The following is a 15,304-nucleotide window of genomic DNA, read 5'->3' on the forward strand; positions in this document are numbered from 1 at the left end:
TAGTCGTTTTCCTCTAACTACATGAAGAGGAGAGAGAGAGGAGAGAGAAGGAGAGAGAGAGAGAGAGGAGATGCGAGAGACGGTAGGAGAGACTGAGAGAGAGAGATGGTTGGGAGGAGGAGAATGAGAGGGCGAAGAGATGAGAGAGAGCGGAGAGAGAGGAGAGAGAGAGGCGGACAGAGCGTGGCAGACAGACAGACATAGCCACACACAAACACACACGGAGAGAGAGAGAGAAAGAGAGAGGGAGAGAGGAAAGAGGAGAGAGGAGAGAGAGTGAAGAGGACGAGGAGAGAGAGAGGACCGAGACGAGAGAGAGAGACCAGAGAGAGGAGTGAGGTGAGGTGAGAGAGGGAAGGGACAGAGACATAGAGAGATACAAGGACCCCAAACGACAAGAGATACAGAACGAGAAATACGGAGAGAGAGAGAGAGAGAGACGACGACGAGAGGATACGAGAGAGAGGAGGAGAGAGAGAGACCGAGGAGAGGAGGAGATCAGAGAGACAGAGAGGTGAGGAGAGACAGAGGACAAAGACAGAGAGGACAGAGACAGACAGACGACAGACAGATACAGACAGAAAGATTGACAGAGGCAGAGAGATGTAACTGGTCTCAATTAATTCCAGGTTCCGTATCTTCAGTACATTGATGAACTAGCAGCCGAGGTGGGCGTTAAACCCACCTTCTGGGGGTTGATCTGGCGACACCCACGACTCGCGTACTTGTGCGTTTTCGGCCCCGCATCCCCGGTTCAGTACAGACTACTTGGACCCCACAGCAATGCCGAGGCTATCAATCACTGCAGCGCCATCTACGAGAACACGTTTTCTGGTGTCAGACACAGAAGAGTTCCACCACAAAAACCAGTCACTTTACTTCCAACTCACCTCAAAATTCTGCTCCCTGCTGTGTTTGTAGGCGTTCTCGATTGCATTTGGTTATTTATTGTAACTATGGCTTCGGAAGAGGTAAAACAGTATTATTACCCCGTATATAATTACTAAAGGAGTATTGTGTACAATTTATTTCCTGTTGTATACTTGTTATTTAATGGCATTCCGTCGTTTATGGTATAAAAGGAGCAATAGCACATCCTTATAATTATTATTATTATTATTATTATTATTATTATTATTATTATATTTTAATTATTACTAATGTAATACAATCTGATAGACACACATGTACACATACACATTCATGGGCGCACACAAACATTCAAATTCTTTATTCGCTCAGACCGGCCTCGGCCATCGGTCTACAGGCTGGTAGGTACTGGGTTCGGATCCCAGTCGAGGCATGGGATTTTTAATCCAGATACCGACTCCAAACCCTGAGTGAGTGCTCCGCAAGACTCAATGGGTAGGTGTAAACCACAGTGATCCATAACTGGTTCAACAAAGGCCATGGTTTGTGCTATCCTGCCTGTGGGAAACGCAAATAAAAGATCCCTTGCTGCTAATCGGAAAGAGTAGCCCATGTAGTGGCGACAGCGGGTTTCCTCTCAACATCTGTGTGGTCCTTAACCATGTGTCTGACGCTATATAACCGTAAATAAAATGTGTTGAGAGCGTCATTAAATAAAACATTTCTTTCTTTTTTCGCTCAGAGGTACATGAGGTAGAATATAATACAATTATACATTGTGTCAATTTGTGAGCACGTAATACTGGATTAATGTTTCCACTGGGAGAACATTATGAAATTATTATATGTATATGTAAATACATGTAAATTCACACATTTTCACGAATTCTTTTGAAACTTTGTCTTGTATTTTCACAAAGGTTTATTAATATACTTTTATTGTTAAACAGTATTTTCATTTTTATTTCGCTTTATTACACGCGCGCGCACGCACACACGCACACACACATACATACGCATACAAACATGCACGCACACACGCATACACAGACAGACACACACACACACACACACACACAGACACACACTCAAACAGACAAACACACGCGCGCGCATAGACACACATACATACATATACACACACACAAACACAGAGAGGCACAGACATATACATACATACATACATACATACATACATACATACAATTTTTTAGGCCAGAAAGGATTTAATTATCCCCTGCGCCAGTGCGTTAATATCTATGTATGTAATAGTCAACCTCGACATACATACAATATATAGATATTCATACATCAGTACATACTAGCCAGTGCCAGGTCTGCCCACTGTTTCATGCACGTAAGCGGGATCGACCGCGTAGATTGTAGGCCCCATGCATATGGTTGAGTTAAAGAAGCTTCCTTCGATAGCTCAGAGTGTATCGTGGTTAGTCTTGCAATTTGCGGGCGAATCGGTGCCACAGGTTCAAGTCCCAGCAACGGCATGGGACAATTTTTGAGGCCAGAAAGGATTTAATTATCCCCTGCGCCAGTGCGTTAATATCTATGTATGTACTAGTCAACCTCGACATACATACAATATATAGATATTCATACATCAATACATACATACATACATACATACATACATACATGGATGTCTGGATAGCTCAGAACGCATCGTGGTTAGACTCCAATTTGCGGGTGATTCAGTAACATAGGCTCCAGTCCCAGCAACGACATGGGACAATTTGTGAGGCCAGAAAGGGCTTAATTATCTCCTGCGCCAGTGCGTTAATATCTATGTATGTAACAGTAAACCTCGACATACATACAATATATAGATATTCATAAACCAATACCTACACACACACATACAGAAACACACACACACACACACAAACATACACACACACATATATAGATACACCCAGACACACCCAGACACATACATACATACATACGGACGCACACATACAGATAAATACACACACAGATACATACACACATAAACATACAAATATACACTCACAAATACAAACAAACACACACAAACATACATACACATATACACACACTGACACCCCCCCCCCCCCACACACACACAGCCACACACATACACGCACACACATACACACACACACACACACAAACATACATACATACACACATACACTGACACCCCCTTCCCCCCTCCCCACACACACAGACACACACACTGACACACACACATACAAACACACAGAGAGGCACACAAACACACACATGCACACACACGCGCACAGACACGCATACATACATACATACATATATACACAGACACACAAACACACACACATAGACGCACACGCATACACGCGCGCGCACAGACACACATACATACATATATACACAGACACACAAACACACATACACACACACTCAAACACACATATATATACACATGCATATACACATGCACACACACTGACACACACGCACAAAGACACACACACAGACACACACACTGACACACACTGACATACACACACACACACACACACACACACACACACTGACACACTGACACACACCCACTGACACACATACACACTCTTTATCTTTCGCCTAACTACCTTCGTTAAAATTCACTTTTTTTTTCCTTTTAGGCATTAATCCTACGGTACATTTAAAAATTCCACAGTACCAAAAACCACCCTCCGCCTGTTACTGATTCTAGTCGGGCTACTAGGGACGTAGTTAGCGGGGGGGGGGGGGCAAGGGGGGCAGTTGCATACAACTGTGTGTGTGGAGAAAGAAAATCCGGAAACAGTTATAGAAACTTAAAGAAACTTAAGAAATTTTAGAGTATTAACTACTCAATTGCCCCCCCACCCCCCACCCACAAACCCACCAAACCCCCTCCTATCCCCCCCCCCCCCCCCCCCCCCCCCCCCCCGACCCCCGCGAACAAGAAATCCTAGCTACGGCCTTGGCTGCCGGTGCCCTCTTGTACCTGCCAGCGCAGGCGGTCCTCCCTCGCACCCACCTCACCCTTTCCTGTCCTGCACAGAGGAGCCATGACAGGCGTGCTTTGAATGTGCACGTTAAACCATATGTATGACCTGACCTGACAATGTTCTGTATTCACGTGTCTAAGCATATTGATATAATAATCGTAGGTCTGTGGACGGGAATCGCATGACCTCTTTTTGCGTGACCTCGATACAGGAAAGGAGAACGGCTGTAAGATTCCGGTAGGTTTTTAACGACTAGATGCTTTTGTAAGACTAATATCAGTTTAAATATTACATCCTGATTTTGCCTTAGAAAGTAGTGCATTTGGTATTCGCTATACTGTATTTATCTAAGGGGTTTAACTCAGTTTTATCTATGCAAATTTCAGCTCTCTTGGTGTATCCATTCGTCAGTGCAATAACATTGAAATATACTCAACGACAAAAGAAACGCAACTATCGATTTTTTTTTTTTTTTTTTTTTTTTCTAGTTTATTTTTAAAAAATCAAGGCAATATGAAACAGTAAGACCGTCGGTGGGCCCATTGGGCTATTTCTCGTTCCAGCCAGTTCACCACGACTGGTATATCAGAGGTCACGGTATGTACTATGTCTGTGGGATGGTGCATATAAAATATTTCTTGCAACTAATGCAAAAAAAGGTTTCCTCTCTAAGACTATATGTCAGGATTACCAAATTTGTGACATTCAATATCCAATGATTAATAAATGAATGTGCTCTAGTGGTGTCGTCAAACAAACCACTTGTTTAAGGGCGGTCACGCTTCGGCTTACTCAATATATAACCTGGTTTAAAAAAAAATAAAAAAAATAAAAGTCTTGCTTGGTGTCATTAAAGGGACATTCCCGAGTTTGCTGCAATTTTAAGATGGTGTCGACTATAAAATACTTTTTAACGACTGTAATTACATATCAAATATATTTATTCTGCATAAAATATTAGTGGCTGTATATTAAACGTGTTTCTGATCGTTCTAATATGTGTACTAGGTTAAATTTCATTTTATTTCCTAAAATATATGTTTTTTCGTACGTACGAAATTATTTGAAGACAAAATCCAGTTTGGGCTTCTTACAAATATTAAGACGACCAGAAACACATTGAATATACAGACACTGATATTCTAAACCAGAAAATATATTTAATATGTAAGTGTAATCATAGAAATATTTTATTAGTCGGAAACATCTTACAATGCAGCAAACGCAGGAATGTCCCTTTAATGTGACTCAAACTGTAATACATGTATCACCAAACTCCGCCATGGAAACATTAATCGTAGTAGTGGTGGCACTTGAGTCTCAAAATATGCAAATGAACAATGTCACGTGAATGCTTTTGACTAGCTGACATATAGTGATGTGGCTTAATGACGCCACGGCGTGGCTGACCTCTAAGCGTCATTGCTAGGTTAATGGCTTTGGCAGCTGGCAGCTGACCTCGGTGACCTGTGTTAATGGGTTTGGCAGCTGTCGGGGGTCTGAAAACGAAAATTGTTAATTTCTGCTTCAAAATGTGTCAGAATGCAGCAAACGTCAGTTAAAGTCTCGCCTTGGATGTTGGCATTGCACGATCGAACCACCTCGGTGTATCCATTCAACTGACTAGGTGAGGTTTTTTCTCATTCCAACCAGTGCACCACAACTGGTCACGAGCCGTGGTATGTGCTTTCAGTGGAGAAAGTGCATATAAAAGATTCCTAGCAGCTGATGGGGGGGGGGGGGGGGGGGGGGGGGAATGTATAGGGTTTCCCCTTATGACTACGAGTCAGAATTACCAAATATTTCACATACATTAGCCGATGATTTACCTATTTAAAGCAAAATGTGAGAGCGGGGGCATTATGTCACATCGTCTATGCGTCGTGGTGTCAGAATGAAAAACCAGTTTAAAGTAACGACACCACTAGAGCACATTGATTTATTAATCATCGGCTATTGTATGTCATACATTAGTAGCAAGGTATTTTTGCATGCGCCATCCCACATACAGGAGAGCACATACCACAGTGTATGGTATGGTATACCTGCCTTGGTGCACTAGCTGGAACGAGAAATAAATATCCCAGTGGACCCACCAACAGGAACGATCCCAGACCGACAGCGTACCAGTCGAGCGCTTTATCACTGGTCTGCATCCCAGACCGACAGCGTACCAGTCGAGCGCTTTATCACTGGTCTGCATCCCAGACCGACAGCGTACCAGTCGAGCGCTTTATCACTGGTCTGCATCCCAGACCGACAGCGTACCAGTCGAGCGCTTTATCACTGGTCTGTATCCCACCCCTGGAGTTAGAATAGGTCTTACCAGTAATTGTGAGTTTCCTACTGGATTGAGTATCCCATTGTGAATCCCATTAGCTGTTAGAGGGGCAGGACGTGGTATGTGCTATCCTGTCTATGGGATGGTGCATATAAAATATCCCTTGCTGTTAATCGAAAAGAGTAGCTCATGAAGTGGCGACAGTGGGTTTCCTTTCTCAATATCTGTGTGGTCCTTAACCAGATATCCGACGCCATATAACCGTAAAGTAAAATGTTTTGATTGCGTCGTTAAATAAGACATTTTCTTCCTTCCTCTCTTTAGCCTATATGGGTGTTAAAACTATCCATGCCTTGCGAACATGTTATGCACATTTGGTTCATCTATTTTTATATATAAATAAATAATTTAATCATGGGGATATATATATATTTATCCTATAACTTACCCATGATATCCATGTCATAAACCCATGTGATAATTTACTATATATATATATATATATATATATATATATATATATATATATATATATATATATATATATATATATATATATATATATATATAGATATATATATATATATATATAGATCATATTATATATATATATATATATATATATATATATGCACACACCAAACATACAGACACCACACACAGACGCACACACACACACACACACACACACACACACACACACGTATATACATGTATATATATTAAAATAGTCGTGTTTCTTTTGTTGTTAAGTATATTTATCTCGCTGTGACCCAAGTCAATATTACTACTAATCCGTGTACTCGACCGTATGAGAGCAAGACAGAGCTATGACCAGTTATGAAGGGGCGGGGCGTATCCCAGTGGTAAAGCGCTTGCTTGATGCGCGGTCGGTCTAGGATTGATCCCCGTTGGAGGGCTCATTGGGCCATTTCTCTTCCCAGCCAGTGCACAAAGACTGGTATATCAAAGGTTGTGGTATGTGCTATCCTGTCTGTGGGATAGTGCGTATAAAAGATCTCTTGCTACTAATGGAAACCAAACTAGCGTGTTTCATTTGTAGGATTATATATCAAAATTACCAAATGTTTGACATTCAATAGCCGATGATTAAAATATTATATGTGCTCTAGTGGTGTTGTTAAACAAAATAAAGTCTCATTAGAGGTAATGAGAGCGTTATAGGTGACCATATGTGCGTCTTGCTCTCTTACGAATAGAGTACGCTGGTTATGTCACTACGTACAGTGTCAATGGGAAATATTAGTCCATGGGCCAGGGCCGAAACTGATATCACCTGGACGGTCAAATTCTCACTTGCTCTAGTATTGTATAATATATACACATTGGTGTAATAATTAGGTCACCAATTAGCATATATTATATATCAATGTGTAGAGGGGTCTATTATAAACAGTTTGAATGCTAACATGTGTGGCTATGTCCATTGGTTGCAACGTTATGATACACTTTGTTATCCCTACCCCAAAATATTGTACAATAATTTGTCCTCGCCTAACTATGGTTATGGGATGATATCCACCAAAAAGCTACTCCTTATAAAAGTCTATCATAGTATGATACTAATTTATTAACTACAAGCCCAGTAGTAAAGCGCTCGCTTGATGCGCAGTTAGTTTGGGATCGATCCTCGTCAGTGAGCCCATTCAGCTATTTCTTGCTCCAGCCAGTGCACCACGACTGGTACATCAAAGTCCGTGGTATGTGCTATCCTGTCTATGGGATGGTGTATATAAAAGATCCCTTGCTGCTAATCTAAGTGGCGACAGCGGGTTTCCTTTCTCAATATCTGTGTTGTCCATAACCATATGTCCGACGCCATATAACCGTAAATAAAATGTGTTGAGTGTGTCGTTAAATAAAGCATTTCCATTTCCAATTGTTGTATGATCGCTTCAAAATACATCACAGTACACTTAATTCTGAATAAACCGGCCTCGGTGGCGTCGTGGCAGGTCATCGGTTTACAGGCTGGTAGGTACTGGTTTCAGATCCCAGTTGAGGCATGGGATTTTTAATCCAGAGACCGACTCCAAACCCTGAGTGAGTGCTCCGCAAGGTTCAATGGGTAGGTGTAAACCACTTGCACCGACCAGTGATCCATAACTGGTTCAACAAAGGCCATGGTTTGTGCTATCCTGCCTGTGGGAAGCGCAAATAAAAGATCCCTTGCTGCTAATCGGAAGAGTAGCCCATGTAGTGGCGACAGCGGGTTTCCTCTCAAAATCTGTGTGGTCCTTAACCATATGTCTGACGCCATATAACCGTAAATAAAATGTGTTGAATGAGTCGTTAAATAAAACATTTCTTTCTTTCTTTCTAATTCTGAATAAAATCACGATTACCACTACACGTATTATATATTTAACAGACTTGAAAATGAATGACGTCAGACGAGTCGCCATTATTGGAGCTGGGGTGTCCGGATTGACTGCCCTCAAATCCTGTCTGGAGGAAGGACTAGAACCGGTGTGTTTTGAGAGATGCGGAGAAATTGGTAAGTTTTCATCAATCAATGTGCTCTAGTGGTGTCGTTAAACAAACCAAACTTTATTTTATTTTTCCTTCATTTTGATTCTGTAGATGCTCCTTTTAAATGTTGCTTCCCCCTGTCTTGAAACCTTCCGCACCCGCTCCTGTAAAATACTACTGGAAATACATTTCCCAATCCCACTCAGTAATGAAGCAATCCATCCGAAATGGACATGGAAATGTGCAATTCAATTCATTTCAATTTAATGCATATTACCAAACAATCTGGGATCAGCATTTTATTTCATTTCAATTTATTTTTGTGCTTATATCCAATTAAGGTTCAAGCACGCTGTCCTGGGCACACACCTCAGCTATCTGGGCTGTTTGTCCAGGACAATGGGTTAGTTGTTTACTGGTTAGTGAGAGAGAAGAGCCTTACACCTACCCATTGAGCCCTTAAAAACTCGTTCTGCTGGGGGTGGATCTAGAGGGCTTCTTTTATTTAGGATTTTTAGGTTTTTATACAAATTTATATATTCTGTCAATGTATAGAACACTGTAGAATACGTCTGCCAGCGTCCCTGTTGTAGCACTATTATATTATGGTCCATGTAAACCGTGTGTAATTTTTCAATAGTGCCTTTTCATAATGTTATGGTGCCCTTTTTGTCTTGGACCCCCCCCCCCCCCCCCCCCCCCCCCCCTTAACCACTCCGCCACCGAGGCCGGTACTGCTTCGTTGATTGCAGGGTTATTCTTAGCCCGAGTACTAGACGGACATTTGGACAGTTATATGGTGTAATGGGAGTGTACTCGGGCTAGGTTATTATTTTATGGGTGTGGGTGTGGGTGTGGGTGAATTTTCGGCATGTTTCCATTATATTATTATTAGTAGTAGTAGTAGTAGTAGTAGTAGTAGTAGTAGTAGTAGTAGTAAATTATTATTATTATGTTTCCATTATATTATTATTATTATTATTAGTAGTAGTAGTAGTAGTAGTAGTAGTAGTAGTAGTAGTAGTAGTACTAGTAGTAGTAAATTATTATTATTATTTTATTTTATTATTATTATTATTATTATTATTATTATTTATTATTATTAATTAATTAATTAATTAATTAATTAATTAATTATTTTATTTATTTATTTATTTATTTACAGGCGGTATGTGGAACACGGACGATAACTCCTTCTCCTCTTCCTCTCCAATGATATACACGTCACTCGTGAGCAACACCAGTAAAATGATGACGTGTTTCAGCGATTTTCTTTTTTCCAAAGAAACTCCGACCTACATGACTCCAGCAATGATACATGAATACTTATTGAACTATGAGGGACACTTTAAACTCCGTAAGTACATACAGTTTAAAACGGAAGTTCACCAAGTCTCGAAGGCGCGAGATTACGACGAAACCGGAAATTGGGAACTCACCATTAATGACAGCAATGGCAAACGTCGAATCGAGGTTTTCAATGCAGTCATGATTTGCTCGGGGTGTTTTAAGAAGCCTCGATATCCTGATATAGAAGGAATGGGAAGTTTCCAAGGAAGGATCGAACATGCCATGAATTTCCTGACAGGAGAAGACTACAAGAAGAAGAATGTGATTGTTGTTGGTAAGTGTTTCAGTGTTTTAACCTTCCGTCAACATACATGGCCTACGATAACTTGTGAGCCATCATGATCATGCCAAACTGTTAATCTTACGACTGTCAGTCTGTCTTATGTATGTTTGGAATCTCACTCTTGTCTCTCCCTATTTATCTCTCCTTCTTTACCTCCCTCTCTCTCTCTCTCTCTCTCTCTCTCTCTCTCTCTCTCTCTCTCTCTCTCTCTCTCTCTCTCTCTCTCTCTCTCTCTCTCTCTCTCTCTCTCTCTCTCTTCTCTCTCTCTCTGTCTCTCTTTCTCTTTCTCTCTGTCTTTCTCTGTCCCTGTCTCTATCTCTCTCTGTCTGTGTCTCTCTCTGTGTATGTGTGTCTCTCTCTGTCTGTTTCTCTGTGTTTCTGTCTGTCTGTCTCTTTCTCTTTCTCTCTCCCTCTTTCTGTCTTCTCTGTGTGTGTGTCTCTCTCTCTCTCTCTCTCTCTCTCTCTCTCTCTCTCTCTCTCTCTCTCTCTCTCTCTCCTCTCTCTCTCTCTCTCTCTTCTCTCTCTCTCTCTCTCTCTCTCTCTCCTCCTCCTTCCATCTCTTACTCGTTCACCATCTCTCTTTCCCTGTCTCTTTATCCTTTTCTCTCTCCATCTCTTTTTCTTTCACCCTCCTCCACACACACACCATCTCTCTCTTTGTCTCTCTTTGTCTCTCTTTCGCTCTTTCTCTCTCTCTCTCTCTCTCTCTCTCTCTCTCTCTCTCTCTCTCTCTCTCTCTCTCTCTCTCTCTCTCTCTCTCCTCATCTCTCAATGTGTGTGTCTGTCTATCTTCCTCTCTCAGTGTGAAGGTGTGATATGTGTGATGCTAATTCATCTGTATTCAATTTGCAGGCAAAGCGTTCTCTGCTGGTGACATTGCTTCCTCTGTTTCGCAGTATGCTAATCAGGTGACGTATTTTCTTTTCTTAAAATAAAAACTGAGTAATATCGTATTACAAATAAGTACAAATAATACGTATTACCTTTTGAATTAAATTCAGTCTGGTCAGTCGGTAGCAAAGTAGGTGCTGTTCATTTCAACTTATTTTCGTGCTTATGTCCAGTTGAGGTTTAAGCACGCTGTCATGGGCACACACCTCAACTATCTGGGCTGTGTGTTCAGGACAGTGGGTTGGTGATTAGTAAGAGAGAAAAGGGTGTAGTGGCCTTACACCTACTCGCTCTGGGTGGACGCCGGTACCGGGGTCCGAACCCAGAACCTACCAGCATTATGATAGACGGCTTAACCACGACACCACAGAGGCCGGTACCGGGCTACGAACCCAGTATATACCAGCTGTATGTCCGACGGCTTAACCACGACACCACCGAGGCCGGTACCGGGATGTGAACCCAGTACCTACCAGCTTTATGTTCGACGGTTTAACCACGACACCACCGATACCGGTACCGGGCTTCGAACCTAGTACCTACCAGACTTATGTTCAACTACTTAACCACGACACCACCGAGGCCGGTACCGGGCTGCGAACCCAGTACCTACAAGCATTCTCTCTCTCTCTCTCTCTCTCTCTCTCTCTCTCTCTCTCTCTCTCTCTCTCTCTCTCTCTCTCTCTCTCTCTCTCTCTCTCTGTGTGTGTGTGTGTGTGTGTGTGTGTCTCTATCTATGTCTCTCTCTGTATGTATGTCTGTCTGTCTCTCCCTCTATTAATATCTCATTTATATATTTCGTACAGGTGCATCTCAGTGTTGGAGACGGGTGTATTCTCTTAAGGCGACTTGATGAAAACGGAAATCCGCTGGATATGCTACTATATCAACGCAAATATAACTACTGTCCAACACTGACGATGCCATCTTTGCCGAAATTAATCAGAAAATTGTCAAACATCGCCATTAATCATGACGTAATTGGTATACACCCAGAGCAAAGCTCGCTGTTCAGCCGTGTTATGTTGAATGACGAACTTGGTTTACAAATAATGACGGGCAAGGTGAAGGTCGTGGGAAGAGTCGTCAAGATGGCGGAGAGAAGTGTTCACATCGATGACGGGACCGTGGTGGATGACGTCGACGTCGTGGTGTTTGCTACTGGATACGATCGACATCTTCCTTTCCTCGACAACAGTTTGGTCGATTCGGCTCAAGCTATAAGTTTGTATACTTTGTCTATCTGTCTGTCAGTCACTGGCATAGGATTTTATATTGGGGGCCCACTATTGGGGGGGGGGGGGGGGGGGCAAGCTATAAGTTTGTACATTTTATTATTTGTAGCACTATAAGCAGGGATGTAAATGACTGTTCAGCGTTTTATATGATTTCAGCTTTCGTTCCATCCAGTGCCCCACGACTGGTATATCAAAGGCCGTGGTATGTGTTATCTTGTCTGTGGAACAGTGCATATAAAAGATCCCTTGCTGCGGATTTCCTCTGATTACTACCGAGTTAGAATTACCATATGATTGTTATCCAGTAGCCGATAACTGATTAATCAATGTGATCTGGTGGTTTCGTTAAAGTAAATAAAGTTTTGATTTCATCTTTTTGTGCGTAAAATGATTTTCACACAGTAGTTTGGATTTGACTTCAAATGCTAAAAAAAATTCACTTTTATTTATTGTTTTGTTTAACGACGCCACTAGAGTACATTGATTAATTAATCATCGGCTATTGGATGTCAAATCTTTGGCAATTCTCGTAGTCGTCAAAAGAAACCCGCAACATTTTTTCCCTATTAGCATCGAGGGATCCTTTATATACATACAGGATAGCACAAATCATGACCTTTGATATACCAGTAATTTCTCGTTCCAGCCAGTACACCACGACTGGTATAGCAAAGGCCGTGGTATGTGCTATCCTGTCTGTGGGATAGTGCATATAAAAGATCCCTTGCTACTAATGGAAAAATATAGCGGGTTTCCTCTCTATGACTGTGTTTGACATCCAATAGTCGATGATTAATAAATCAATGTGCTCTAGCGGTTGCCTGAAACCTTGGTGGTATATGTGCATGTTAAAAATACTCTAGTGGTGTCTTTAAACAAAACAAACTTCTTGATATACCAGTCATGGTGCTCTGGCTGAAACGACAATTATTATTATTATTGTTATTATTATTACCAGATGAACAGAAAAACGAATGGTACAAGTTAATATTTCCTGTACATCTACAACACCCCACTTTGGCTATGATCGGAATGATGACTGCAGAAGGGCCTAATCTACCAGTCTTTGAAATGCAGTCGAGATTGGCCGCCAGGGTGCTCTGTGGTAAACTTAAACTTCCGGCAGAGAATGTCATGCGCAAGGACACAGACCGATGGAATTCGCAAATTAAGCTGAAGTTTTCTTTTTACAAGCACCAGGTATAAAAATTATGTATTAGTATATACGTTCACTATGTACAAGTTTATATGTTACAGGGAATATAATTAATCCCTGTAATATTAATGTAATATGTAATGTATAATTAAGAAGGAAGGAAGGAAATACAGAGATAGATACACATGGACACACAAACACACACACACACATATACACACACATACACACACACACACACACACACACACACACACCCCCACACACACACATATACACATACTCACACATACACACACACGCACACACACATGCACACGGACACACACACTAACACACACAAGCACACACAGACACACATACATGCACACATACACAGGCACGCACACAGACACACACGGATGCACACAGACACATGCATACACAGACAGACACATTTACATATATATATATATATATATATATATACATACACATACATACACACACATGCACACATACATACATACACACACATACATACATACACATACACATACATACACACATACACACACACCACACCCATACACACACACACATACACACATATACACACATACACACACATACACACATACATACATACACATACACACATGTATATTGATATGGAGAGAGACAGAGAGAGAGACAGAGAAAGAGAGAGAGACAGAGAGATAGACAGAGAGAGACAGACAGAGAGGGACAGAGAGAGACAGACAGACAAAGAGAGACAGAGAGAGAGAGAGAGAGAGAGAGAGAGGGGGGGGAGGGGGGAGGAGAGACAAGAGAGTGGGGGAGGGAGGAGGAGAGACATGGGGGTGGGGAGAGACAGACAGACAGACAGAAAGAGAGATTAATGGACAGAGGGTGAACGGATTGATGGGCGAACGGGAAAATGGATCAATCGATGGTCGATATATGGATGGACGGAAGCACATGACGTCAGACACACAGATGACGTAACTAATCTTAATTTGTTCTAGGTTCCGTATCTTGCATACATTGACGAACTTGCAGCCGACTTGGGTGTTAAACCCACCTTCTGGCGATTGGTCTGGCGACACCCACGAATTGCGTACTCGTGCATTTTTGGCCCCGCATCCCCGGTTCAGTACAGACTACTTGGACCCCACAGCAATGCCGAGGCTATCAATCACTGCAGCGCCATCTACGAGAACACGTTTTCTGGTGTCAGACACAGAAGAGTTCCACCACGAAAACCCGTTTCCTTGCTTCCCACTTACATCAAAATTCTCATCCCTGCTGTGTGTGCAGGTGCTGGGTATTATGTTTGGCAGAGGTATTTCGTGTAACAATAGCATTGAGGAAAGTGAATAGAATTCGTATTACCCTTGATCCTTCTTCGTTCGTTCATTCATAAACTAATCAATCAATCAATCAATCAGTTATTCGTTTTTATTCAGAACATTTTACGGCCTCCGGCCCACACTACAATCTATATATTGCAAACATTCTTCGGTGTATATACCGGCCTCGGTGGCGTCGTGGTAGGTCATCGGTCTACAGGCTGGTAGGTACTGGGTTCGGATCCCAGTCGAGGCATGGGGTTTTTAATCTAGATACCAACTCCAAACCCTGAGTGAGTGCTCCGTAAGGCTCAATGGGTAGGTGTAAACCACTTGCACCGACCAGTGATCCATAACTGGCTCAACAAAGGCCATGGTTTGTGCTATCTGCCTGTGGGAAGCGCTTGCTGCTAAT

General features: G+C 42.0%; 2 protein-coding genes across 2 annotated transcripts in view; both read left to right on the forward strand.

Annotated features, from left to right (window-relative positions):
- LOC121385952 (dimethylaniline monooxygenase [N-oxide-forming] 2-like) overlaps positions 1 to 1,627 on the forward strand; it is a 7,380-nt gene extending 5,753 nt beyond the window's left edge. Inside the window, exons 5-6 of the mRNA XM_041516746.1 lie at positions 630 to 917; positions 1,613 to 1,627. Of these exons, the coding sequence (XP_041372680.1) occupies positions 630 to 917; positions 1,613 to 1,627 (303 nt within the window). The remainder of the gene's footprint in view (positions 1 to 629; positions 918 to 1,612) is intronic.
- Positions 1,628 to 4,019: 2,392 nt separating this feature from the next.
- On the forward strand, positions 4,020 to 14,980 carry LOC121386463 (dimethylaniline monooxygenase [N-oxide-forming] 2-like). Its single transcript, XM_041517364.1, has 7 exons — positions 4,020 to 4,103; positions 8,540 to 8,665; positions 9,806 to 10,264; positions 11,126 to 11,181; positions 11,971 to 12,388; positions 13,361 to 13,602; positions 14,566 to 14,980. The coding sequence occupies exons 2-7, from the start codon at positions 8,548 to 8,550 to the stop codon at positions 14,893 to 14,895; spliced, it is 1,623 nt and encodes a 540-aa protein (XP_041373298.1). The 5' UTR covers positions 4,020 to 4,103; positions 8,540 to 8,547; the 3' UTR covers positions 14,896 to 14,980.
- Positions 14,981 to 15,304: the final 324 nt, after the last annotated feature.

The sequence above is a fragment of the Gigantopelta aegis genome, chromosome 12 (assembly GCF_016097555.1).
Source record: "Gigantopelta aegis isolate Gae_Host chromosome 12, Gae_host_genome, whole genome shotgun sequence".
Taxonomy (NCBI): domain Eukaryota; kingdom Metazoa; phylum Mollusca; class Gastropoda; order Neomphalida; family Peltospiridae; genus Gigantopelta; species Gigantopelta aegis.

Excerpts from the sequence above, each read along its gene's own strand:
- LOC121386463 (XM_041517364.1), top strand. The coding sequence starts at position 8,548 with ATGAATGACGTCAGACGAGTCGCCATTATTGGAGCTGGGGTGTCCGGA. Across the intron at positions 10,265-11,125 it reads GAAGAATGTGATTGTTGTTG|GCAAAGCGTTCTCTGCTGGT; the intron begins GTAAGTGTTTCA and ends TTCAATTTGCAG. Across the intron at positions 11,182-11,970 it reads TTTCGCAGTATGCTAATCAG|GTGCATCTCAGTGTTGGAGA; the intron begins GTGACGTATTTT and ends TATTTCGTACAG.